Genomic DNA, 27,582 nt, shown 5'->3' with positions numbered 1-27,582 from the left:
GAGAAAGGATGTTTTGCAGCATTGACGTGGCCGCTGGGGATCTGAGAGTCCAGGGCCTGGGTTACTCTTCATCAGTGCCACTTGGAGGGGGCCGCCTGCTTGTGGAGTCTTGTCAGAAAAATGGGGGTTGTGTTTGCTGACCACGTCGGCCACTGAGTGAGCGAGGCGTGCTTCCACAGCTCAGGCACCAGCACGCTCTGTCTCCAGAATAGTCAGGCTCCAGCCGCCTCGCCCAGGCTGCAAGGCCACAAGACTTGCCTGAGCCTCCCTGTCACTGCCGCTTCTCACCCGGACAGCACCTGAGGGCTCCTCGCTGGCCCCCTGGCAACAACTCCTGCCTCCCTGAGATCTGTTCTCCTCACCACTCCCAGGGTGACCTTCCCCGACATCATATTACAAAATTTCATGACACGCAGAAATGGAAAGGATTCGTGAGGACCACTGCCAGGTGGTCTTTCCGAAAAATGAACCGGATCATATCACACCCCTGCTTGGACTCCTCACCATGCTCCCCCTCCCCAAACTCCTACCCTCCCCTAAGGAAACTCTGGGGTCACATGGGCTCTTCCGGGTTCTTCCTGTCCTTAGGTTGTTCGTTCTTGGGGCTCCCTCTGCCCGGCATACTCTGCCTTCACCTGGTCGCTCCTTCACACCCAAGGTTCAGATGGTGCCTGGGAGAGGCCTTCCCCCCACCCCCCACCACCGCGGCCCCCTTCTGCCCACCGCCCTGCTCCAGCGGCCGTCTAGCGCCTGCCTCCAGGGTTTCCTCATTATCCCCGCACGCCTCCGGCTGCTTGTTTTTCTCTTCTCTTCCCACTAGATGGCTGCGGCCTCGTCCACCTTTCCTCCTGTCTCCAGTGCCTGGTGCCTCGCACCTGGCTCATCGTGGGTTCTCAGGAAGTCGTGTTGCTGTGAGCAGGGCTTGGCTAGCGGGCCTGCCGTCGGCTCTCACCTCAGTGATTCCCTCGGCCTCAGAAGGGCTCAAGGGATTATGAGAGACTATTTGTGGTGAGGTGTCCTCATGTCCAGGTAACTCTTGGAAGGGGCCAGACCGGGAGGTGTTTATCATCGTTGAGGGCCTGGCGACTGGAGACAGTCCTGGAGTCCAAGACCCCTGCTTTGAGACGGCGTCAGTGTATCTGCAGTCTCTGTGTGGAATTCTAGTAACAATAGTAACGCCAGCGTGGAATTTGGACTGCGTGCCAGCCGCTTCCCAAGCACTTGATAGGCATCATTTCCTTCAGTCCTTCCGAACCGACTGGGGTGTAGGTACCATCCCTGTTGACAGACACAGGCAGTAGGTGGGGAAAGTGCGTGAATTAGCCCAGGGTCCCAGCCGCAGGTGGTTGAGGCCCATCTGAACACACCCAGAAACCAGCGCCCGCGTTCCCAAACTTCATCATTTGGTCTGCAGCCTCAGCAGATTTTCTGGAGTCCTTAGCTCTCCTTCCTGTGAGGGGATTTCCGCTGTCTTCACTGGAACTTTCCCCTGAATCTTCAGCGGCCGCTTGCATCGATACTTCATCTCAGCTGTGCTTGTGTCGCGCCATCTAGTGGCAGAATAGAAAAGTGCTGTCAAAGCTGGCTCCCCGATTTCTCAGTAGTTTTATGTGAGGTTGCTGACTTTGTTTGATTTTTTAATAGGTTTATGGGGGTTTTCCTGGATTTAAGGCACAGAGGTATCCAAAGTGCAGGGTCTGCCCCAGCAGCTTGTAGTCTGAGTGGATGGGGCAGGGGTGGAGGGATCGGAGAGGGCTGCAGGGCTGGTGCTTCTAGAAGTAAAGAAGGTGGATGTGGCTTGGCCTGAGAGGGGTCGAGCGAGATGTGAGGCACCCAGCTTGGAAGTCAGGCTTAGGGTTCTGGTCCCACCTCTGCTGTGTACCAGCTTCGTGACTTGGGCAGGGCACGTGTCTCTCCGAGGCCTCTCAGTCTTGTTTTGTGATTTGCAAATCAGAGACGATAAATAATTTCTATGCCGTAGGGCTGTGATGACATTGAATGAGACGGGGTATGTAAAGCGCCTGCCTCTGGGTCTAGTTAGGGCCATTCAGCAAATCCAAGTGGCTTATTACCCCCGCTGTTGTCAGAAATGTAGGGTCATGTTAGAGCCCTGAAGAGTGGCTCGGGTTTCAGTAGGTGATGGTAATTTTGTGATGAAGAGCATCCCAGCAAGAAGGGCATAAGATGAAAGATATACCATCATCTCCCAAAACTGTGCCCCCCTATGATTTCCACGAGACCAGTTGAGAGCTGCCTGAGGAAAAATATATTCAAGTACCAAAAAAAGAATGAAGGGACCCACTGCCCACTAGCTGAGCCTGCGGTACACTGAAATCAGAGAGGTATTGCCTAGCAACAGCATGATTGAGATCAGTTCTACTCTTCACCAAAGAATTAGTTGGCGAACAGAGTTGACACATCGGTGACAAATTCACCTTTATGTTGCTGCGCAGGACTGTTTATAATAATTCCTGAGAAAAGAAAGGACTCGAAGGGTTGAGATAGTAAGTGTCGCAGGATTAAAGCAGTTGCCACGTATTAACAGACTGTTGTTTGTGTTGGCAAGATGCTTTCCATATTTTTTGCACAGATAAGATTAAGACACATCAGCGCAGGATTAAAGCTCATTTTGCACAACTACCTTGCTGACATTTTGGACAAGAATTCTATGTGGCTTTCCAGATGGGGGCTATTTCCTGGCAGGTGTTCGATCCATCGTTTAGGAGGGGAATAAACAGAACAGGCCAAGATATTCCAGATTCCCTTCTCTGTGTGTTTTCCTGGGTCTACATATTTTCTTCTGTTTAGTTTAGCAGACATCCTCAGAGACAGAGGCTGGAGGCAGCCACGGGGGCGTGCCAGAGCTTGTCGAGGGGCAGGTCTGCCCGTGGCTTCTGTGTACTTGCCTCCCTGCACAGTGTGAAGAAGGAAAACCTGCATGCGGGGCTGAAAACACACAGAGAATGTGTGTGTTTTCACCTTTGGTGTGAATGTGTTACGTAGAGTCTCCCACGGTTACACATTTGACAGCTGCAGAGGCGTAGCAGGCCTCACCGTTAAGCGTGGGTCTCCATTCTCTCCTCGAGGAGCCTGAGGGTCTGCCCTTGGTGTAACTGCACACTCATCTGAAGCAGATGGTCGCAAGACTTGCTGGAAGCCTCGGGCCCACCCCACAGTCCATCGCTCACCCTCTAGTTTCGTTTGTACTCTTCCAGAGATGTTTGTCTAGAATGTTCACTGACAGCTGCTTTATTCCTGATGTTACTTCTCAAAAGAAGAGTCTCAGTTTCTTAGCTTCGAGGCCCACCTGAGCGGGAAAGATGGGAGGAAGCAAAATGGGGTGGTGACTTCTCCCTTTTGCCCTTGCGGTGCATGGGTAGTAGCGGGGGTCAGGGACCAGGGACAGGCCCGCCTGGCTTGGAGACCCAGCCCCACCTTGGACAAGTCGCTCGCCCTCTCTGAGTCTCCGTTCCTGTTCTGTAAACTAAGGACCTACCTCCTAAGGTGGTTGTGAAGTTTCAGGACAGTGATGTGGATAAAGCGCTGAGCACCTTGGTGCCTGGCCCGTAAGCTTTCTGATCGATGACTGCTGGCCTGTGTGAGAGACCATCCCAGGGTTCTGGGAAACCCCATCTGGGAATGTCCTCGCTGTGACTACGTGGCAGAGGCCTGGAGGGTGGGGGCACACACCCTTCTACCCCGGGGCCACCTCTGGGGTCCAGGCCAGCTCCTCGCTCCCCTTCCCTTGCTTGCAGTAGGGACTTGGCCTCCTTTCCTCACATCCGGGCAGCTGCCATCACCCACCCTCTCCCTAGGAGTTCCTCCTCCTTAGACTGGCTGCAGGGCAGTACCCTCTCCGTCCCCTTCCTTGCTGGTCTGAAATAGATACAGGAGGCATTTTGTTTCAAGGGTTTTGCCACCAGTCAATCTCTGGGCAGAAAAGACACAGATGAAACCCTGAGTGCTGTTACCCTGGCCTACTTGTAGTGGTGGTATCAGGAATCCCACTGTTTTAATTCTGACAAGTGTGGGGCTTCTTAAAACTCTCCTCCTCCTTTGTACCCTCCTTACCCACTATTTGAGGAGGCAGTTTACAGGCTCTCTCCCTGACAAAGACATTGTACACAGATTACAGCGATGCCTTCAGGGTGGGGCTTTTAGAACTTCCCACGCACGCACGCACCCACCCAAGCCATCCGAGGACTTTCCCTTGTCCCAGTGCCCCTGGTCAGTCGTTTCTGCTTTAGTAGAAGGGCCTGCCTCCTTGGTGACCCCTTTGTTACCCAGAGACCTCCACTCCCTGCAGGGAGAATGGTCTACGGCCCTTTGGGTCAGGAGGCAGCCTGCACCTTAGGGACCCCCGACTTCTTTGGAGCCGTCTTTGGTTCCTTTGCTCAAGATAGGAACTGCCTGAGTGTGATTGGTGCTTACCTGCCAGGAGCTTCTACGCCGGGCCATGCAGGTGTGAGGGATTGCACTCCGCTCCTCTCGCCCTGGGCTGGCGTGTTTCCCATCTGTCTTTAAGGGAGTCCAGTGGTGCCACCCTGACCTTCCTCCAGTTCCTCCAGTGCTGCCTCATTCCTCCCCGCTCCTGGTCACCTGGCTAAATGCTGTTCCTTCTGCTTAAGTGGCATTTCCTTCAAGAAGCCCTCCCTGATCTGCTCCTTCTCTGCAGCCTCACCGGGTTGGGTGCCCCAGCTCCACGGTCTGAGTGCCTTCTGTGCTTCCCCTGTGTTGTAACGTCCAACTAAGTCTGATGTCAGCTCCTGGCAGGCAGGGGACATGTCTCTCCATGTCACCAGCACACCGTAAAAGCCAGCATGGTGCCTGGTGCACAGTGGGCACTCAGATGTGTGGAATCGCTGGAAGTTGTAGTTGACAAGTGACTGTCATGATTGCCTCTATGAACGTAGCGCGAGGTGCAGCTGGAGGAGTGGTTCCCGGCTCAGCTGGGTGGGCAGGGCACCCTGACGGTCACAGCCACGTCAGCAGTGCCCCTGGGAGCAGGGAGGGGTCCCAGACATCTGGCAGAGGGGTGGCACAGGAGCAGAGATCTGCGACTTCCCACACCTGGGCTTACCTGTCTGTGCTTATCACCAGGACTGCGAAGACCAAGTCCAGAACCCAGTCCTGGTCCTTGGGGATCACAGCTGTGCTGCCCCAAGGTTTACATCCAAAGCAGACAGTTGGGTGGAGGGTGGCAGGGGACAGGAGGGAGAGCCCGTGCTGTGGGCCGGGATGTCACCGGGGAGGTGTCACCAGGGGCTACTCCTTTCAGCCTGTCCAGGTCTGTCCCCGGCCTCCCAGCCACCACCCACCGCCCCCTGGGGGATCGGGGAAGCAGGGGCTTTCCCTTGCTGGGAGCTGGGATCACGGTTGGGCTCAGGCAGGGAGCCATCTGGGGCACAGGAGCTGAGGAGGGTCGTGTGGAGGAGAATGGGGGAGGGGTTCAGACCAAGAGCAGCCACCTTGGACTTGGCATCGGCACCTTGGGAAGCTGAGGTGAGGCCGACGCACTCAGCGTGTCCCAGACGGTAGTGCCTGTGCCACCCAGAGCAGGGCTGTTCTTTGAGGTGACTTGAGGGTTCCGAATCCCACCCCACTTCACACAGCAGTGTTGGCCGCAGTCACCCACAGTTCTCAGGCCTCGTCACGGGTGTTCCTGGAAAGGGGTTGCCTGGTCAGATAACTTTGGGGAACATTTGGTGAAACAGGTTTCTTTACTGTTGGTTTTCTTAACCTTTCTTATGTTGATGAGTCTGTTCAATGCTCCAGGTGGGCTGTTTTTTTACAGACTAATTTGATGAAGGAGTATTTATTTATTTGGCTGCGTCGGGTCTTAGCTGCATGCGGACTGTTTGCTGCGGTGCGCGGGCTTCTCCCTACTTGGTGCGCGGGCTTAGTTGCTCCACAGCTTGTGGGATCTTAGCTCCCCGACCAGGGATCGAACCCACGTCCCCTGCATTGGAAGGTAGATTCTTAACCACTGGATCACCAGGGAAGTCCCAGGGAGCACTTCACAGAACCAAAAAACAAAGAAAAAAACACCTGGTGGACAGAAGCTGGATCAAGTAATGTGTATTTGGTTAACGTTTTAATATTTTAGGTCTTTGCGGTGGCCTAGGTCTCTCTGCAAATCTCTGGTGGTGGTTTTCCCTTCACTTGTGAAAGAAAAGCTGGACTGGGGCTTCAGGCAGGTCCAAGGAGCCTCGTTGCTTCTGTCCCCTGTTCGTTCCCCGAACTTGGGTTTCAGTTGGCTGGATGACGCTGCTTTTTCGGTGACAACCAGAAGCATTGGTGATGTGGGACAGTTAAAGACAGTCTGCCTGGAAGGGGGCACGTGTGTGTTGCTGCCGTGGACTCGGGACTAGCTTGCAGTTTACGGACTTTGGGCCCTAAAGCGGATGAGCAGAAATGAAACACGCATGGCTCTGATGCTTTGTGTCTTTGGTAGAGAACTGACCGAAGTTCTGTCCCCCAAACCTGCCCTCCTCAGGGGTCCCTGTGGCCCGCAAGGTGGGCTTCCAGGGCCCAGGCCTCCCTGGCCCCAGCCCGTGTGGCCCACGGCGTTCCGCTTGCTCTCTAACTGCTTGTTGAGCATGTGTTATGTGTGAGACTGCGTTTGGCTCTGAAGATACAGAGGCGAACACAACAGAGGCCCCACTCTTATGGAGCTTAAGGTCCAGGAGAGGATACTGCCAGGGGAGCAAATAAGCAAGTAGCATGCGCGCGCACACACACACATGCACACACACACACACACACACACACACACGGCCAAGTAAACAGACACAACCCTCCCTTTTCATCAGACATTTTACCCTGAAGTTTTCTGCCCCCGGCTTCCCGTTCCGCATTTTCCGCATTTTTCCTGTGATGCCTTGCACAGAGCAAGGGCTTCATAAATATTTATGTGATCACATAGCAGCTGGTGCTACCCATGTGAAGAAGTACAGAAGGGGTTTAGTTCAAACATTTACTGGACGGTTCTTACACTGCACACACCAGGTGACAGGCTGCGTGCAGAGCTGTTTCAGATGCTGTGTCTGTGATCTCTCAGCCTCCCGGACAGGTAGCCTTGGTGTAACCCATGCAGGATATAAGCCAGAGCAGGCTTCAGGAGCCCAGTTCAAACTGGGAGCATCCTGGAGGAGGTGGTGTCTCTACCTGAATGTGTGTCGGCCACGGAAGAGAAGTTGAGAATGTCTTGGAGGCAGAGGGACTAAGCCAGGCAGAAGTCCAGAGGCGTGGGACATGCTGGGGGCTCTTCAGTGCCACAGTCATGGTCGGTGTGGGGTGGCCTTCTTGAACGGCCTTCAACCCTAGTATGGGAGGAGTTGCCGAGTTGAAAGTGTGAGTTTCACACCAGTGGTTCTGGCTGCTCTGTGGAGGCCTCACTTCAGGGGGTGAGGGTAGAGGCAGAGAGAGAAGGGAGGTCTGAACTACAGCAGTGGAGGTGATGAGGGGAGGTCTGCTTTCCAAGCTCAGAGCCCCATGCCCCCCTCTCGCTGGCCTCTGCCCGCAGCCGTGCGACATGCCCCGTTGCCATGCAGGAGGGTTCCTCCAGCAGATGGGACCTCTCCCAGCTTGCGCCCAGACCCTGCCGTGTGGTCCAGGAGGTGCTGGGCAGGACCTTCGCACCACAGGCAGCCTCCTGCTGAAACTAATTCTGTTCCCGTCCTGCCCCGGGGGCCCACAGGCAGCCCCTCCTGGGTGCCTGCACATCAGCCATCACAGTTCCAGCACCAGGAAGCTCTTCCTCTACCACTCAGATGCTTCCTCTCCGTTCCAGTCTTCCTTACAGCCTGGCAGTCATTTTCTCAGTGCCCCTCTTGCCTTACTGATCCCTCCACCAAGTACTTGTTGAATCCCTGCAGGGTGCCGATTACTGTTCTCAGACCGTGGGACACAAGGGGCACGAGGCAGAGGCTCCGATCTCATAGAGTTGATCCCTTAGTAGGGGAGACAGACCATAATAAACCCCCACACACACGGTACATCAGGTGGTGATGCCTGCTAGGAAGAGAAAGAGCATTTTGGCTTCACTGTGAGGCCAGTCCCAGGTTTCTTCTACAGGGTATGGTGTGTGTTTAATTAAGTCTACAGCGGCTAGTCCTCTTCTCCCGGAGAGGCCGGAGGCTCTTAGAGACAAGGGACAGACAGAAGTCAAGCTTAGGCCAGCTTAAGCAAAAATCAGCATTTGCTGGCCTCACTGAAGAGTCAGGGTGGGGGTGGGGTTAGCTTCGGGCCTGCTGGCCCAAGGCTTCCAGCCGTGTCTCCAGGATTCAGTTTCTTCCTCCATCCCCAGCTCTGCTTCCTGCTGGATTGGCTCTGCTCCAGGACCCCTTGTGGTGACACCCGGCTGCTGGCAGCCCCAGCAGAGAAAGAGCGCCCCTTCCCCAGTAGCTCCAACGGAAGTCCTGGACCTGAGTCTCATTCGCTGGCTGCGGCCTGGCCTTATTCATGTGCCGCCGTGTCCCCTGGGGCCAGGGCATGCAGTATTCTCCTCCTCGGGCCTGGAGCCAGGTTGGGCTCCATCTAAACCACGGAGGTGAGGAAGGCCGGGGGGCCCTAGGCTGACCAAAATCCCAGCTCCTTCCTGCACACCCCCGAGCCTTGCGGTTGGCCGGCAGTCGGATGCAGAAGTGAGGCTGGAGTCTGGCCCCACAGCCCCGGGTGCTAGGCTTATGGGGTAAAGGGCGGCGCCGGAAGGTGTCTGGGCTTGCCCGTGGTAGACATGGTGTGGAGAAGCTGCAGCTGTCCCCAGAGTCCCTCCAGCTTTCCTTTGCTGTCATTTACTGCCCGGCAGTAAGCACATTCATGCTTTCATTCGATCCCCCGGGTTTGTGGAGCAGCAACTGTGCATCTGTGCCGGGGAGACAGCTGTCTTGGGAAGCATGGAAGACCCTTCCACGCCTCCACCCTCCTCCCTTGTGGCAGTTTGGTCTCCTAGATGTCATTCACCCCAGTGGTTGTGTGGGCTGTGCCTGGGGAGGACTGTCGTGGTGAATCGGACCCAAGTGCCACAAGGCTTCAGTGAGCACAGCGGAGGGAATGGTCACCGTCAGTGGGCTGTGGCCCCAAAGTGAAGATTGACGTCTGTCCTGCTCCTCTGTGGGGTGGGAATTTTGGGGGTGGGGAGTGGGACAGTGTCCATTTGCCCATCTCGGTCTTGTCCTTTTGCCCCCCAAACCTTGTCCCCCCCGCCCCCCCTCTGCTTTCCTGTGGGTGATCGCCTTCGCCCCCTTCCCCAAACTCTGTTCTCTCTGTGCTTCCTCCACTCCTTTTACAACCGCCCCAAATCCTTGGCGTCGCCACCATCCGCCCCTCGGGCTCCCTGTCACCTTCACACCTGCCCCTCTCCCTTCACTCTTCTCCTTGAGGCTTCAACACAGCTGCCTCTTCTCGGGAGCGTTTCCCTGATGCTCCAGACCAGACCCTCCGACCGCGTCCCACACAAGCGCTCTCATGGCCCGCAGACTGTGTCCCCTCCCGCATAGTGGTCCTGCCGGGTTAAAGCTGTGTGAGTGCGGGTTCCTGGTTCACCTCGGTTCCCCACAACTGAGGGACGGGGAAGAGTTGTGCGAGTGCTCCGCAAATTCATGACCCCCCGGCTTCCCATCAACGCCACTCTCCAGGCCTCGAGTGCTGAGGGAGGCCCTGGGCACGCCAGCAGGGCTCATCAGCACACCCAGAGCCGCGCGCCCCGGCCCCAGGCAGTGAGGCAGGCGCCTCCGGGCCCCCCATGGGTTAAGGCAGTCCTTGTCCAGAACCCGCTGGCCAGCGGCAGGGCCTTCCTGAGCGGCCGCCCGCTTGGGCAAGTGCCCAAGAGCCATGGACTCAGCTGCCTGAGAACTACCGGCGGCATCTCCCTGGTCCAGTGACAACATCCCAAAGGGTTTCTTCCTTCAACAGCAGCTGTGCAAGATGGCCTTTCAGACTTCTTACAACTCCACACTTCTTTTTTTTAACGGGTGCTCACTTAGAGACCCAGGTGGAATGTAGGGCTGACTTGAGCGGAGTAAGCTCTCCAAAGAGCATGCGTCCCGTGGGCAGAGGTTGCAAATGGGTCACCCCTGGCCTCAGCTGGCCTGCAGATGTGGAAAAATTAAAAACCTAGGGATTTCCCTGGCGGGCCAGTGGTCAAAAATCGACAGTTTCATTGCCGGGGCCCGGGTTCAATCCCTGGTCAGGGAACTAAGATCCTGCAAGCCACGTGGCGCGACCAAAAAAAAAAAGAAATTAAAAAACTAAACTAGTCTCCAGCCTTTGAAATTGGGGACCTGCCGTCTCTGTGCCTTGTTCCTGCAGCACCACGGTTGGTGGCGCTGAGTAGCAGCCGCCCAGGCACCCTGCAGCCTGCCACCCTCCACATCGCACTCCCTCCGTCAGTGACATGGCCTGTTCTGAGTGAGTCTTGAAACCTTTTTATTGGTGTGTACATGCACACAGAAAAGTGCACGTATCCTACCACTGTGTCAAGTTTTTACACACCGAACACTTCCCCTCATCCATGTGAAGAAACTGTTTTCTGAGCTATTTGATGATCTTGCGAGTTACTAGTTTTATACCAGGTTTGTTTTTTGTTTTTAACTTATTACAAACGAATGTAGCTTTGTTTACTGTACGAATATAGTGTTGGGGGGAAAAACACCAATTTTTCTTTTTGCAGAAAAGCCTGCCATTGCTCCGCCCGTCTTTGTGTTTCAGAAGGATAAAGGACAAAAGGTAAGGGGCCGGTATGTTCTCCCTTCACTTGGTTACTCTGCCTTGTTTTCTCCCCAAGCTCTCTCTCCCCAGGTCGCATGGCCGAGGAACCTTCTGCCACGGAGAAAAGGCCCAGTGGCTTTAGGTTACCATGGCACGAGGTTAAGACGGGGTGTGTATGGACAGGGCTCAGAGACCCTGCTTTAAAAAAACAGTGGAAGAATCAGCTTCCTTCTCATTCCTAATGATTTGCTTTAGAAGTACTGTGCATTAGGAAATCTGGTAGGAGGGAGAGAAAGGGGGCCGGGGACGGGGGGAGGGAGGAGAGGAGAGGGAGCAGTGCTGGTTAAGGGGAAAATAGGACCTTTAAAGATTTTCACGGGATTTTTTTGGCCCCAACCAACTTGGCATAAATGCATTTCGAACAATTAGTAGTCAGCTTGCATTATATATTCACCACCCATCTTTGTTAGCTTGCTTCCCCCTTCTTGGGCTTTAAATGTCTCATTTTCCCTGATGGTGGAAGTACCTCGCCTAATTCATCTTGATGAGCTAGCAGCCCGTCAGAGGACTGGTGGGTGCGTGCAGCGGTGCCTTTCCACAAAGTCGCGTGTGGTTGCTTATCTTGAAGTCATTGGGGTTGTCTCCCTCCTGAACGGATCAGCCTGGAAGGTCCGGGTTGTGTCCAGAGATGGTTGATGTTCTGTGGTGATGCCTCCCAAGCTTGTATGAGGACCCCCTCTATTTGTCCAAAAAATGGATGGTCCCTGCCCTCATGCCCGGGGACAGTAGGTGTGATGTCATAACCACGGCAAGATTTCAGGGTGACCAATGTGCTGCGTTGATGCAGGTGTTCTGAAATCCGTGTGCGTCTTGTTGATGAGGACAGCATCTGAGGGGCTTCTTGGCTCAGGGCTCGTGACCCACAGACCAGGTGCTTGGGTGGATGTCCGGTCCCCCCACAGGGTGGCCGGCTTTGAGTTTGGGGGCTGCTGGCCTGGTGATTCGGGACTCCTGGCGGCCCAGCTGCTGCTTGTAAACCCTGCCCCTTGGCCTGAAAAGAGAGCAGCCCCGGCGTTCAAGGGCTGTGCCGGGGAAGGCGTGAGTGCGTGGAGGGGGCGGGAAGGAGAAGCGGCTGCCCTGAGACCCCTACCCGCACCCCCGTGCAGGGTGTCTTCTGTGTCAGCCGGGGCTCATCTGCTTGGCTTGTTCTCAAATTAATCTTTCCCGTTGTTAATTCTTATGCCGAAGAATCTTTTTAGGAAACAAGGAAATCTTCTTCCCTTTTGGTTTCAGTTTTCAGAGTGGTATTTTCAAGATACATCAACCTCTGGCGTCCCCTCTCCCTTGGGCCCTGACCAGTGCATACATGTGTTTTTATCATTTGTCCTTTGGAAGTTCAGTCACCGTGAAGGGGCTTGATGTGCTTCTGGCTTTTAGAGGTGGATGTGTTCAGTTTCTGCTTCAGATGTAAAATCTCTTAGGTTTTCCGTAAAATCGGGATTTTCTAGAATTTTGAGTTTTATTATGATTTTCTTTTGAACCACTTTTAGTTTGAAACAGGGGTCAGCCAACTAAGAGGGTTGCCACCACTGCTGTTTTTGTCAATAAAGCTTTATTGGCGCTCGGCCCCGCCTGGCCCGTGCAGAGAGCTGAGGCCGCACCCGTGCTGTCCACAGCAGAGTGAAGGGGTTTGGATTGAGACCAGGTGGCCTGCAAAGTCGAACATATTTAGTATCTAGCCCTTTACAGAAAAAGTTTGCCAACCCAGATTTGAAACAAGTAATTGGAATGAATAATTCTTAAAACCTGAAGACTTTCTGACAGCCAGCAGGGTGAAACGCTAGAACATAGTGTTTATTTGACTGACTTTAAAATGCTTTTAAAATGGCTAACTCTTATTTCAGTACTGTTTTCACGGTTGAGGTGGTTCTGTCGCTTCGTAATTCAAAGGCTGACTTACACGTGTCACCTTCAGAAGGTTGATGCCAATTACGTAAACGGGGTGAGGTTGAACCCGAAGAGTCTCCAGGGAGGTGCTCGTCACCGTGAAAACGTGCGCAGCAAAATATTGACTCAGTGCCAGCTCTAAATGGGCTTCTAGAAATAACTGACCTCCAGCTCTTCAGAGTTCGCCTGCTGTCATATTTTTGTGTGACAAGATCATCGGAAGGGCACGGAAAACCTCTGCGTCTAACGGCAGAGGCCGGAGGAGCCTGCATGTCCGTCGGGGCCGCCCTCTGAGCTGCCGGGTGGGCAGCTGCCCAGTGGACACGGAGCCCTCCTCCTTTCTCTGCTGCTATGACAGCTCGGGCGTCGGGCGGGAAGGAAGCGGAGAGGCTTGGACAGCCGGCTCCATGGCCGCATGGCTCCCCGGCCCAGGGGAAACGACGGGAAGGTAGGTCTGCAAGGAGTGGCCACGACACTTCTCACAAAATGACACCTTGAGACCCTCCCAGCTTCCCCCTCTTGCTGTGATTTCAGCCCTCCCTCCTCACGCCACAGTAGCAAGAGTTGGGAAGATCTTTTCAGGTTGCCGTTGTTTTTTTCTGAGGGAGCTTTTATTTTCCCTTTTCAACTTTGTTTTTGAAAATTTTTTCAAATCCTCAGAAAAGTTAAAAGAATGGTACTGTGGACCCTTGGGTATCCTTCACCTGGCTTCACCGTTACCATTTTTATCATAAATGCCAGAAACGCTCGACTATAAGTTGCACCCACCTGACAGTTTTCCCCTAAATACTTCAGCAGGTGCCTCCTAGGAATTCTTCTCCATGGCCCCAGTGTCATGGGCACGCCTGAGAAAATGATCATTAATTCAGAAGTGCTCTCTAATATATAGTCCACATTGAAATTTTCCTAATTGTCACCTAGGTCTCCCATACAGCTATTTTTTGAGCCACTTTTTGATCCACAAAGATCAAGAAGTCCTGTTGTCAACTGTGGGAGCATTACCTTCTTTCAGTGAATGATCTCTAAACCACCAGTGCCCCAGTGGGATGCATTCCAAGAGCCCACGGCCCCCTTCAAAGTCTTTGAAATCAAAAAGAAGAAAATTAGGCTGCCAGCCCAGGCGTTTTGGTGTTGGTTTGGTGACAGAGACACACAGGATTTTCCGTCAGGACCATAGACAGTTGGAGTTGCATTCGCAGCAAACCACAGGTTGGTGGTGGTGGCCTGCCGGTGACGTCCCTTGGTCTCAGGACAAGTTGTCAAATCCTCCCACTGTTCCGTGTTAGAGCATCGGGCAGCAGCGGAACTCCAGTCCTGACACCCGAAACGCAAACCTGGAGCCAGACTGACAGCACAGGAACTGTCTCTACTGTGTTCCTGTTCTTGAGCTTCCTCAAGATGGCGCTCTTCACAAAATGCTTGCGTTTCCATCCATTTGTGTTTTAGGGGCAAAAATGAAACCTTTTCTTAACTGCCTTGAATGGAGACAGACGGGTTTTTTCTCTTTAACGTGAAGAGAATTTGAATCTCCTTCCGTAGTTTGTTTCACTGTTTGTGACGACTGAACGTTTCTTTCATTTACTTTATTTTCCAAATATTTGCTAATCTGAAGGCAGAAGATTTTGGGGTTGCACTGGCAGGATAATGTCCATTTAGCAAAAAGGCAGAAAGCAGTTACAACAGCAGTTGGGCAGAAAACAGGGTGTCACCAACAACACTGGAAGCTTACTGTGTGTGTAACAAGCGTACCCTGTATGCGTGGTTTTTTGTCAGCCACGTATATTTTAGGATGATGTCAAAGCCTGCCAAAATCTCGAAGTCCGATTTTAACAAACATGTTGAAAAACTACAGGCTCTATCTTGGTTCCTTAGAGCTTACTCAGACCCAAGGAGAAAATGCTGGAATGGCATTTGTATTTCTTTTTGGTCCTCCGACGTCAGCTTCATCTCTAGTCTGCCATGCCATGAGGGCATTTCAACATTTATATTCGAAAAGCAGGGATTTAAAAAAAAAATCCAAGTGGTTCTGAACAGAGATAGGCAATTTCCCCTAGAGCTCTGGGTTTCATTTTCTCTCTAAAATGGTGTTAAATCTCTAGCCATAAAGTAGCAGCAGACTGGTGCATGGACCAACCTTGGTGCCTTGGACAGGTTTGAGGGGCGGCCTGGGAAGGAGGGCCTTTTATGTCTTTAGCTCTCCCCTGCATAGGAAGAGTCAATTTGGGTGGCTTTTTTAGATGTATGGATGAGTTGTGTTGCTTTTGCTTTTTCCTAAGAATGTTTGAAAGTTCTCTTAAAATCCTCTGTGTAGTTCCTTTCATCTAGCAGGCTCACACATTTAAAAATAGTCCCAAGTCCTATCTAAAGAGGTTTCAGTCACTTCACAGGCAGGAAGAACACAGCTGTGTCTGCAGGGAGACAGGGTGGCCCCGTGGTCTTTTAGTTCACAACGCGAGAGAAACGTGTGGTGGACGATGCCAGGCGGGAGGCTTGGGGACCGGAGCCCACGTATTTATTCCAGGACACCAGCTTTGTAACGCACCTCTCAAGAAGAGTCTTGGCCATGGAGCCCTCGGCCCATGGAAGCCCCTTCAGAATCCCAAGAACCACCTCAAAGGATGCCGGAGGGGGGTGTCTGTGCTTTTGAGGACGAAGACTTCGGGGACCGGCTTCCCCTTTCCCTGGCTGTTTTCTAGATAAGCCCTGGCCCGGGATGTGCGGGGGGAGCCTGGGAGAATTCTAGGCCGAGGGGCTCCCTCCTTCAGCCGGAGCCCCACCCACCTGTCCGTTGATACAAAACTGGCTCTCTGTGTGTCTGCCAGCTTGCGGGGTCACCCCACACCTGCGCTCGCCGAGCAAGAAAGCATTCCCTTCCTCTCGGGTTTAAGCGGCAGAGATGGGAAGGTGCTGGCGGGGCCGCAGCCAGTGCAGAAGCCCTGGCCCCCGCCGCCCTGGCTCTCCCAGTGGCCAGACAGGGTACTGGCGCCCACCTCCCCTCACGAGTATGTTTGAGTGGGTGGGTTATTAAGCCCTGGGGACAGTTTGACACAATTGCCCCTGTTCCCCTCTGCTAGAGGCACTGCCCCCGTCTTGGTCACAGGGGTGTGTTTCCTCAGTCGCTGCCATCGGCAGAGGGTCTCTGTGCCACAGGGGCCACCTTGCAGTTTTCAGAAGGAGGGTCCAACTTCTTGCACACCTCAGAGCTCCCTGCCAGGTCCGACAGCAGCAGGTCCGCGCTCACTGCTCTTCTGTCAGTGTGGAGGGCTGGCTCTGTGGAGCGGAACACAGTAGCATGTGCCAGCTCTCTTGGCCTGACCTCCCGGGCAGGAGCTGCTGAAGGCCGAGCATCTCCAGACCTTCCCCTGTCCCCATCCCCTGCCCCGCGTTGCTGGCTTTATCTACATTGAAGGAAAATTGTCTTTTTTGCTCCCAGTCCTCTGCAGAGCAAAAAGACTTGTCGGATTCGGGAGAGGAGCCTCGGGGGGAGGCTGAGGCCCCCCACCATGGCACGGGTCACCCCGAGTCAGCTGGTGAGCATGCCCTAGAGCTTCCTGCCCCCGCTAGTGCTTCAGCCAGCGCTCCTGAAGCCCAGCTTCTTCCTTTTCCACGAGAACTGGCAGGGGTAAGTCCACCTCCACCCGGCATCCCACGGCCCGGGGCTCCCAACCCAGACTGGCCCCTTTCCCTCTGGGCCCCTCAGATCCACACCCCAGGTTGTCAACAGCTGATGATAACTGAAAAGACGACAAAGGCCCTCTTCAGCTCCCTTTAATTCCTGCTGCCAAAAAGTCAGGAAAGAGGAAGTCCCCTTTTATATTGAGACTTTTCTAGTTGGGGGAACATTTACCCATAGCCAGAAGCTAGTCTTGGTTCCTGAAAGAGGCGAGGGGTCAAAAGAGGAATTGAGTAGTGGGGTAGAACCTTCCACATCAAATTCGGCCCCTTCTCCCTCCTTCCGCTTTTCCTTCTCCTCTCCCTGAATTTGGGCATTCAAGTTCAGTTACCTTAGAAACACGAAAGGCTCCGGCTTCCTTGACCTATAGGAAAAGGTGTCTACCGCAGATTGCTTTGCAAGACCGGTTGTGTTTGGACTGTGGTTGGGCTGTGAACTGCTTGTCTTCAATCAAAGCAGGAAGAAGAAGAGACTCTTCCTTTGAATCCAGAGGGAATCCCTTGAGCCCTTTATCTTTGTATTCAGAAGGCTTTTGAAGATTATAGGTGGAGAAGATTGTGAGCTCTCCAGAACAAGAAATGTCTTGAGTTTTTGGAGTTTGATAAATTGGGAAAGGTAAACATTAGCCTACATTCAGGATCGAAACCTTGTCCTCTCGGTACCTAGTGCCAGAGTCCCCCATTCTCATGACAGGGAAAAATGACTCTCAAGAAAACAGAGGATCCCGCTCTGCCACACTGAACCCTGGGCAGCCTTGCAGGGTGTCACAATCCCAGGCCTTTAGCGGTTCCCTGTGTCCCATCACCAGTCTCCTGTGTCCTTAAGGAAGCCGCTAAAATTCAGTTAGAGCCACCAAACCCTGGGATACGCAGGAAGAAGTGGTACTCAGCCAAGGTGAGGTTGGAGCCAAACTTTAACATTCTGGAGGAATCGGTGTGTGGTGGGAAAAGAAGGCTTTCCCTGTGTGGGGCGGGGTATGGGGGAGTCCCACGTGGCATAGAAGTGGGCTTGGGGTAAGGAAGCCCACAAGAGGTTCCGGCCCGAGGTGCTTACACCAGAGAGTTCTGGGAGCGTAGTCCTCACACGAGGGCTGACAGCAAGAATTCAGAGGCATTTCAACTTTTGGGGTTGGAGGCAGAGCAGCTGCTGGAACCTTCTCCCAAATTGGGCGTTATGAGTTTCATGCCTTCGGCCTTTGCAGGTACACGTTTTCAGTTCCCTGAGAACAGGTGATCTTTGTGCGGATCTGCCCAGGAGACTGGGCCCTTCTGCTGCTGCCTGGGTTGAAAAGCACAGTTTACGGAGCATCTCCTGCTGAAGAGGTTGAGGGTTTTCAGTGGAGGGTGGCAAACAGTAGAGGCTGTGTCACGGCAACTGCCCTTCCAGAAGCGAGGCTCTTTCGGGCCCCTTACTTCTAACGACCACTTGGTGAGACGGGGCCTGTGCAGGAAGCACCCTGGGGGCCTCGCCTTCGGGCTGTGGCCGGTCCAAATGGTGATTTCTGAGGCCTGGCCGGTGGAGCTCGGCTCCTCAATTCTTTTGGACTGTGGGTCAGAGACTCTAATTCCAAGACATTCAAGCAGTGCCCCAACTGGCAAATGCAAGGTCAAGCGCGATGGCAGGGAGCCTGGGGATGGTTGTTACGTCACGTGGGAGAGAGTCGGGGCTGGGGGAAGCAGTTTCTGAATGTACCAGCATCGCAGCCAAGGCCGTGCCCGTGACATACACACACGTAACTGTGGGGATCCCAGTTCTGTCAGAAGTCCCAGCAGCGCAACCATCACATCACTTGTGACAGCTCTGAGCCAACCAGGGCTTTCTCTGCTGATTAGGCATCAAGGCAAAGTAACCTTTGTTTTTTAGGTCAATTAGGGCATAGATCAAGGCAGATGGAACCTGAGCCCAGCTTCTTCCCGAGCTGAGATGTTTCTATGGCTAACTCGGACTAGTTGCTTTTGCATCAGAGCAGATTTGGAGCTTGCTCGGTACCACACTGGAGTTCAGGACACACCCACATGTTACCCGACAGGTCTCATCCCTCACGTTTAGTGTCTTCTTTATTCCACGATCCCTTGGGCGAGTGTAAAGCTGCAAATTCTTTATAATAAATAGTGGCTCGCTGAATTGTTGCCTATAAAGGGCCCTTATCGTCTTTCAGTCTCATCAGAACTCTGGCCATTGAAGACTCAGTACCAGGAAAAAGTCTCAAATATATCAGACTTCCTGGCTCTCACAAGGCAGCTTGAAGGAGACCAAACCGCATCCAGATTAAGTTGTCCGTTTGATCTGGAGACAGCGAGCGTTCCCAATGCTCACTTGGAGGCTGGCTGAAGTCTACCAGACTGAAGCTCTGCACCAAGGCACTGCCGAGCCTGAAATATGTTTATGAGACCCACCAGGAAGCTCAGAAAGAGCCTGGGCCCAGCCCCTCATCCTCTGGCATCTGCACGGGGTTTGACCCTGGTTCTGCCCCACCCCTGCCCAGCTTTCACATCTTGGGAGGCCACCTCTCTTTTTCTTTTTTCGATGTCTGCCTTTTTGGTAAAAATCTCTGAGCTGGTTTCCTCAGTTACAGAATAAACAGCAGTGAATCTGCCTGTGGTCCACATGAAAGCAAGGACACCCCTTAAGTGACTTTTAATCCCAGGCGTCCATTTTCCTGCAGCCCCAGCAGTGGGCTTTCTAAAATTTATTTATTTATTTATTTATTTATTTTATTTTTGGCTGCGTTGGGTCATCGTTGCCATGTGCGGGCTTTCTCTCGTTGCAGCGAGCGGGGACTACTCTTTGTTGTGGTGCACGGGCTTCTCATTGCAGTGGCTTCTCTTGTTGAGGAGCATGGGCTCTAGGTGCGTGGGCTTCAGTAGTTGTGGCGCACGGTCTTAGTTGCTCCGCGGCATGTGGGATCTTCCTGGACCAGGGCTCGAACCCGTGTCCCCTGCACTGGCAGGCAGATTCTTAACCACTGCGCTACCAGGGAAGTCCAGCAGCGGGCTTTCTAACTGGGCTGTCCAAATGGGGAATCACTGAGTCCCAGGCAGGCCAAACGGTGTCTGGCATTTTCTGGAAGGAATTTCCCTGACATGGTCTTGCTTTCTGGTCTTTTCCGGGAGGTCAGGAAGGCAGCACCATTCATTCCTGCTCACTGCCCATTTGTCTGTGTCTGTGTCTCAGCTCCGTCCCCTCCTCCTGGACTGGCCTGGCAGCCTTGTCCTCTCGAGGCCACACCAGGCAGCCTCATGAGAGCCATGTTTGGGGGGGGGAAGGGTTCAAGCCTTAGCAAAGTGAACGATCGTAATTTTCTTTTTTTTTTTTACAGTCATAATTGTATTTATTAACTTTTATTGAAATATCGTTGATTTACAATGTTGTGTTGGTTTCAGGTGTACAGCAGAGTGATTCAGTTAACGATTGTAATTTTCATTGTTTCATCCTTTACACCAAGACCAGAAGCTTCTCACGCCTGTGGCCCCATCCTGCGTTAGGCGTTCCCTCCTATTTTGTACTTGGCAACAGGGACTTACGCACCTCACAGGATGAGCTGCTTCCCCTGAGGTTCCAGTGTCTTCTGAGGGGAGAGGACTGCGCTGCCTGCCCCGCCCGCTGGTGGGACTCAGGCCACCTTGCGGCGCGCAGTCAGGGCGGGCTTGCTCGCTAGGCCGCGGCCTGGCCGCCGTCCACTTCATTCATTCACCAGCGCCAGAAAAATAAGTTGAAGTGTTCTCTTTGGTCTTCTTTCTCTTCAGCCTCCTCATGTAAGTGTTCGTTGGGCATATTTTCGTCGTGGCATCCCTAAAGGGTGCTGGTCCCAGCGTCCCCGGGGTGTCATCCTGAAGCCCCAATCCTTGAGTGGCGGCTTCTGCTATGGGAAGAAGCAGAGGAGGAAATGGGGCTTCCACACCCTGCTCTGTCCTCGCTCCTCCCCAGAGGCGCAGATCCTGAAAGCCTGCTCTTAAAATCCTCCTCACAGGAGTCCCTGGAGCAGTGGCTCCTGAGCTTTGGCTGCAGCCTTCTGGGCTCCAAGGAGTTGGGATTGCAAGGCCTGACTCCATGTGTGTCCCAGGCATTGTTCTAGACTGATCCCTGAAGAGCTGTTCCCTTGGCTGGGGCGAGGGGTGGCCCCCAGACCACTTTGACATGAAAGAGGTCCTGCCCCCCAGGCTGCTGTGCCCTAGGACAGTGTCTGTGGAGCTGGCATTGGCCTTGTGTGGGTTGAAGGGGAGCTGCTGCACACCAGGCCTTTTCCTGCTTTGGGGGAAGACAGCACGAGGCAGCCAGGCCCAGACGGCAAGCGCAGGCCTTCCCCGGCAGGAGCAGGGGGCAGGCTGCTTCTCGCATGAGCAGTGGTGGAGGGTTTTTAGCTGTCAAGTAGGCTCCAAAGGCAAGCAGAAATGACTTCGCTTTGCAGTCTGTCTTCCTGCTTCCTTGCCCTAGTTCCTATTGAGGAGAGTTGCTGGCGTCACTTTCCTCACTGTTTCTGAGTCGGCTGTTTCAGATCCACCAGGAAGTTCCAGCAGCCTCTGGAAGGTCCTTCCAGTTGGGGAATCTTCCTGTGCTGTCCTTTGCAGGCCTTAGCCTCCCAGCTTTTCCAGGACCAAGAGGCCTGCCACATGCCTGTGGGGTGGGTCTTAGAATAGACTCGGAGCATGGATTTGAGGGTCTCCTGGGGTCGGGGGTCTAGGAGTATCTGATCTTGTCTGGCCAGGTGCCCTTTCTTCTCCAGGTCACCAAAGGGGCTGTGGCAGAGGACAGGCTCTATTTGTGCAGTAGATACTTGGCTGAGCGTCTTTTGTGCAGTGTCCTGGGTGTGGGGTGTATGAGCTGTGAGCAGAACAGGCAGGGTAAGGCCTCATGGTAGCAGGAGACAAACAACAGGTGGACACATTATATCACACCCAACTGTGATGCACAAAACAGGGCAGAGGCCCGAGAGAGGCTGGAGGGTAGGGTAGAGAGGAGCTGCTCCTGCTTGCTGGGCGATGGGGCAGCCCGTGAGCAGGGGTTCACCCTGGAGGTGGTCAGGGACGGCTGTGCAAGTAGCACGTGAAGAAGGAACACTGAGGCAGGAACAGGGTTGACATGTTCAGGAGACAGGAGGGAGACAGCAAGGCTAGGGTGTGATGGACGAAGGGGGCCCAGTGCTGCAGGAGGCTGCCCGGCCTCAGCAGTCCTGGGCCCCAAGAGGCGGGGCTGCAGGCCCTGAGGTCTGGGTACTTTTCTGGAGAAGGGCTCCTAGCACCCATCAAATTTTCAAGGAGACCCAGATCCCTGAGAGGTTTGGGGTGTCACTGGCAGAGGCGAGGAAGTTAAGTGTTGTTAAAAGTGCCCCAAAATACACGAAGCAAAAACTGACAGAATGAAGGGAGAATAGACAATCCAGTACATTGTTGGAGACCTCAGTGCTCCACATTCATGTTCAGGTGCTAGAACGTCCAGACAGAAGCAGGACGAGGACAGAGAGCACTTCAGCAGCTGCAGGGTACACGGTCCTCTCAGGGGCATGCAGGAAGCTGCAGGATGGACCACTCACTAGGCCACAAAACAAGTCTCAGTAGATTTAAAAGGATTGAAATCACACAGTCTTCTCTGACCACAATGGAATAAAATTAGAAATCCATAGCAGAAGGAATGCTCGGAAATTCACACATGTGGAAATTAACCTAGCTAGCCAAGAGGAAAGGCGGGGGTCCTCTTGGGATTGAGGTGACAGAGAACTGTCCTCCCCAGCAGCTGAGAAACAGGAGGACGCTCTGGCCTCACAGCTTTCGGGTCCGTGGCTCTGTGTGTAACGTGGGGGACATGTGCCTTGGCGGCTTCTCCATGGCCCATGGAGTGCCTGGAATCCGGCTGCTTCCACTGAACACAGGCCAGTCGAGCCCCACCGTGTGCTGGGGCCATACCCTCCTGGAACTTAGAGGCTAGAGGGGGACCCTGACACCGACCCATGACTGGAGTGAGAGCCATGGAGAAGTGCAGGGAGCGGTGAGGCCATGGCCTGAGGGATTTTCATCTGGGGGGCAAGGGAAGGGACAGGTGTCCATGGGTGAGGGAGCAGTGTCTACAGAGGCAGGGGGCTGGCCATTTTCCAGGTGCCAGAAGTCATTCAGGAAGCAGTGGATCCCACAGGCCCCAGAGGCTGCCATGGGTGGGTTTGGGAGAGTTGAGATGCTTGTTGAGTGAAAAGGCGGGGGGTGGGGGGGAGAGTCGAGGATGGGACTTGAGGGCGAGGACTGGGCTGGGCTGGGGATGGCTGGGCCTGCTGTGGAGGAGTAGGAGGGAGGGGCCTGGAGCCTGTGCCTTCATGGTGTCACCCAGGGCAGGGGAGCATCCGAGAGGAGCACCCGATGTTCTGGTGACACGGCTCCATTCTGTCAGATGCCAGCCTGGGCCCCATAGAATGACAGCACTGCAAGAGCGCCTCTCTGGGCCCCCCATGCTAAGACCCTCTTCTCCACTCCTCCAAGGGTCCCCTGGTCCCTCACCTGGCTCTCCCACCTCCCCCAGCGCTGCCCCGAGGTATGACATCCCGAGGGGGTGAGCTGGCTGGGAGGGCGTGGCCTGTCCGGGTGTGAGCCACGCAGCGCTGCCTGCTTAGCCCACTGACCCCCTGCACCTCCCTCCCTATGGAGGAAGCGCTGGCCCCACCATTTTCCAAGTGAGGAAGTGGAAGCTTGGTCCGGTGAAATAATTTGCCCCGTGTTTCAGGTTTAGGACATGCAGAGCTAGGAGAAGCTGACTAGGCTTGGCAAGCCTTCGAGAGCAGGATTTAGTGCCTTCATGCTCTGAGCTCGAGCCCTGGCCACTGTTTTGCACTCATGTAGAGCCAGCCTGCTGGACCCTTGGGTATTTTATTTCATTTTGGGCCCCATGATATGTTCACGTATTGAGCCCCTGTTGTGTTAGGAGGGTTTTGCGTTTCCCAGGCTTTTTTTTTTTTTTTTTGCGGTACGCGGGCCTCTCACTGTTGTGGCCTCTCCCGTTGCGGAGCACAGGCTCAGCGGCCGTGGCTCACGGGCCCAGCCGCTCGGCGGCATGTGGGATCTTCCCAGACCGGGGCACGAACCCGTGTCCCCTGCATCGGCAGGCGGACTCTCAACCACTGCGCCACCACGGAAGCCCTCCCAGGCATTTTGGTGGATGGTCTCTGATGCGGGGGTTGGGGGGGAAGGCCAGGTTGGGGTCCTTTTCTTACCGTCCAGGCTCTCACTGTCCTTTAGTATGGGTCTGCAAACTCTGCCCCCCGCCTGTTTTTGTCCAGCCTGCAAGCTAAGATGGTGTTTTAAAGGATTGTAAAAACAAAATAAAGAATATACAACGTGTGGCCCGAATGGGGCCTGTGAAGCTGAAAATACTCTCTGGCCCTTTACAGGGAAAGTGCTGCCCCAGCTCTAGGAGGTCCCCCGGCTCCTCGTCTGCAGTTTTCTTATTTACAGCAGTTAGTGCTTTTACACGCAGCTTTGCAGCTTGCCAAGCACTTTCCCTGCATCATCTCATTTAATCCCTAACAGCTCCTCGAGGCAGGTGGTCCTTCTTTGGCTAAACTTGACTCCTGAGGGGCTTTTCTGAAAATAAGAAAATTGGCTCCCCTGCTTGCTCTTAAACCGGTGACCCGGGGGCGGGGGTGGTGATGTTCACCCTTCAAAGTTTGCTTTTGGCTGCTTAGTTCTGAAGAATCTCAAGTCCCTGAGAGGGGATGTACAGCAGGGACTGTGTATTATCCCACATGGGGTGGGGACTCATTGTAAGCTTCTTAATTGCTCGTTCGCATTCTAAAATTAAAGGTTGTCAAGGAGGAGATTCTTCAGCCACCTTTCTCTCTCAGCTGATGATCGTTCGGTGGGTCCTGCGGTCTGAGCTGTTGTACCTGGGGATTCTGTTCTGAACACTTTGGCCCAAGGCTTCAAAGCTCTCGGCTGCTCTGGAAATAACAGCCCACCTCGAAACGGTTCCACACCATGGGGTGTGCCAGGGCCAGGAATGGGAACCACCATGACCCGGTGTCACGCAGCCAGTGTCAGCGTTCCTGCAGCCCTTCAGGGTGCAGAGAGGGTCGCTTTCCAGCTCTTGGCAAAGTGAACTTGGCCAGATCCAGTTTCACTGTTTGAATTGGGGGGCTGGGGTGGGGGAACGCCAGTTAGCTGTACCCGGTGGAGAAACACGGAAACTGATCCTGTGCTGGGAACGCGTTCCCAGCCGTTAAGAGGATTCCTTGGCACGAGGCCTGGTGAGGCAGAGGCATGACGGTTCATGGGGGATTTTTGAGCATTAGGTTGAAAGCCTGTCTGTGACCCGGGTGACTGAGCCCAGGCCACACGCCCTCAGCACTACATTTCGGGATCCGTTTGTGGCAGAAGTCGGGAGCTGCCGGGCCCTGGGCCACGCGGCCCTCTCTGACCACCCTTACATGTGTTCTTGTTTCAGAGGTCAGCCGGAGGCTCCAGCCCCGAAGGTGGAGAAGGTGAGGAAATCTCTCAAATGTTTCACCAGCTTTGGTTGTAAAAGCGGAAGCAGCCTGATTTTTCTCCTCCTCATTTTCTGTAGATTCTGACCGAGAAGATGGAAATTACTGCCCTCCCATCAAGCGAGAAAGAACATCCTCTTTAACGCAATTCCCACCTTCACAGTCAGGTAACAGTTGCAGCCCTTTGTTAGACGGTGAAAGCACCTGTGTTTCCAAGCCCGCTGTTCCCCTCCAGCGCCTCACACCCCTGTCTGTCCCCTGTGCATGCCCCGTTAGAATTAACTCAGTCTCCGTCAGGAGTGAGGCTGGAGCGTGCCCGAGGGTAGCACAGGTGCCCCCGTCTGGAGGGGTGGGACCTAGTAGACTATTAATAAGCAAGACTTGCGAAGAAATCGTCCCTCTGAAAGGGACCGTCAGGGCCCTGGTCGGGGCTCTGACCATTAAGCGCACGTCCACCTTGCAAGGGCCGCTGGCTATGTGTTGACTGAAGGTGGGGGAAATGGGGTGTCCTCCTGGCCCTTCATCCGTGTGCCTAGAGCCCAGTGGGCCAGTTGAGAAGCCCAGACACACACACAGACAGTACATAGGAGGGAGTCCAGTGGCCCCAGCAGGGACTTTGGTGGTGGAATACCGTGAGCTCCCCGACAAGGGGGCTTGGGGGAGCCTGGAAGGGTTGGCCAGGCTGGGACCCTGTCCCTGTGGGTGCGGGTGGGCCCAAGGGCTTGGAAGCTCCAGCCTGGGGCCAGGTCTGCACACACACACAGGCCAGCGGACCAGCTGGTGGACCCAGGCTGGTGCAGGAAAGAGGCGGGTTCCTGGGGTAGAGGGAGATGCTGGGACTACTTAGCAGGGGGCTCTGCAAGCCTGGGGACACCCCTGCGCCTTGGAGGGTAAAAGCTGCGGCAGAGTTCCCCACGCCCGCCCCCGGTCCTGGCTCCGTCCACTCTGGCATCGCCCTGTGCTGTCTGCAGTGCTGGCTTACAGACACTCTCCAGTTCCCCAGCTTGAAGTTCATTCTTGGGAATTCATGTAAAACATTTACAAGTGTGAGCCCTAAGGATATCACTTTAAGGGAAAAAAAAGACACTCCTGGAAGCTTTGTTTCTGCTTCCAAGAATAATGTGAAAGTCACAGGAACGTACAGTGCAGAAAGTGAGTGTCCTCTTACGATCATCCCTGTAACACTTGATTTCATGCCTGTTCCCTGAACACTTGTTTTGGACATTGCCTCATCCTTTTTCACAACTGCGGGAGACCCTCCTGAATAGAGGCACTGTCGTTTGCTAGCCAGGCATTGAGGAGCCTTCCGGGCGGTCTACAGTGCAGGCTGCGGTTACGTCCTTTTCTAAGGATCTCTGCACGCTTGTCGCGTGAGCCTTACTACAGGAGGAGGGAGCGTCCACTTCCGGCCGCTGGTCGTGCTCCTTCCTGCTCACCATCCACTGCTGAACCGCACTTTGTGCGTCGAGAAGGTGCAGCGGAGGAGAGAGGAGGTGGTTTGTGCTGTGACCGTAGGCTAAAGGGGTCGAGGACCAGCAGGCGTTAGCCCTCTCCTCGCGCGTCACCGCCTAGGGGATGCTCAGCACTCAGCCATCAGGGGAGTGGAGCCACGAGCAGTCCCACGTTTGGAGGCCTTGGCACTGCACTCTGTTTCCACTTAGCTAGCTGCCTTCTGTCCGCACAGTTAGATCTTCAGCCCCACTGCGTTGTTGCCTGGCCCACACCCCGGGAAGCAGTTGATTTTGTAAGATCCTAGACAGGTGAGGCGAGGGGGTCTGCAGCCAGCCGAGCCCCGGCTGGTGACAAGGAGCAGGGCCTGAGGCTTGGCCCCAGGGGAGACTCGGAGCATCGGGTGCGTCCGCTTCCCTCCTGGCTGCTCCCACAGGGACACAAGGACGAGGCAGGTGGCCACAGCAGGCCAGAGTCAACTGCTAGATATCAAACAGATTCAGGCCATTCCACTGGACACCCACCTTTCTTTTGCTTTAGAAAGAGTCCCAGGGTTTCACTTTTATTGGGAGTTGCCTAAGGCCAGGTTCACAATGCTGACCCCCCTTCCCCAGCGGTGGGGCCTGGAGACGACCCCTCAGGTGGGAGAAGTGATCCTGTGCATGTCTGCCCTGCCTACTCACGCTGTTTTTCCTCTTGTTCCCTCCCCTGCCTGCACCTCCATGTTGACAGTATCAAAAAACAATGTTTTTATGCCATCCACCTTCTGCGAGCCATCTGCAGGCAATTCTGACTCAGAACCAGGTGAGCCCTCGCGTCCCTTTACCTTTCTCGGCTGGTCACTGGGGGTTTCCTGGGATGAAAAGCAAGGTCTTAAACGGGAATGGGTGGTTTGAAGGCAACCTTCTTTTTCAGTTCCTAGATGCTCCCCAACTCTTCACTGCTCAGATTTGGAATCTGGTGTGAGGCAGGCTTCATCAGCCCTTAACTTCTGTTTCTACAAGCAGGGCCTGGTTACAAGGAGTTTCAAGTCCTTTTTTTTTTTTTTTTTTAATTATTTAATTATTTATTTATTTATGGCTGTGTTGGCTCTTCGTTTCTGTGCGAGGGCTTTCTCTAGTTGTGGCAAGCAGGGGCCAATCCTCATCGCGGCGCGCGGGCCTCTCACTATCGCGGCCTCTCGTTGCGGATCACAGTCTCCAGATGCGCAAGCTCAGTAATTGTGGCTCACGGGGCCAGTCGCTCCGCGGCATGTGGGATCCTCCCAGACCAGGGCTCGAACCCGTGTCCCCTGCATTGGCAGGCAGATTCCCAACCACTGCGCCACCAGGGAAGCCCCTCA

General features: G+C 54.3%; 1 protein-coding gene across 1 annotated transcript in view; it reads left to right on the top strand.

Annotated features, from left to right (window-relative positions):
• RANBP3 (RAN binding protein 3) overlaps positions 1-27,582 on the top strand; it is a gene marked incomplete at its 5' end in the record, with an annotated part of 53,453 nt that overhangs the window by 7,471 nt on the left and 18,400 nt on the right. Inside the window, 4 exons of the mRNA XM_079702175.1 lie at positions 10,678-10,728; positions 16,091-16,279; positions 24,752-24,788; positions 24,872-24,958. Of these exons, the coding sequence (XP_079558301.1) occupies positions 10,678-10,728; positions 16,091-16,279; positions 24,752-24,788; positions 24,872-24,958 (364 nt within the window). The remainder of the gene's footprint in view (positions 1-10,677; positions 10,729-16,090; positions 16,280-24,751; positions 24,789-24,871; positions 24,959-27,582) is intronic.

This window comes from Hyperoodon ampullatus (assembly GCF_949752795.1).
Source record: "Hyperoodon ampullatus genome assembly, chromosome: 4".
NCBI classification, from domain to species: Eukaryota; Metazoa; Chordata; class Mammalia; order Artiodactyla; family Ziphiidae; genus Hyperoodon; species Hyperoodon ampullatus.
This window is presented reverse-complemented; position numbering and strand designations above follow the sequence as displayed.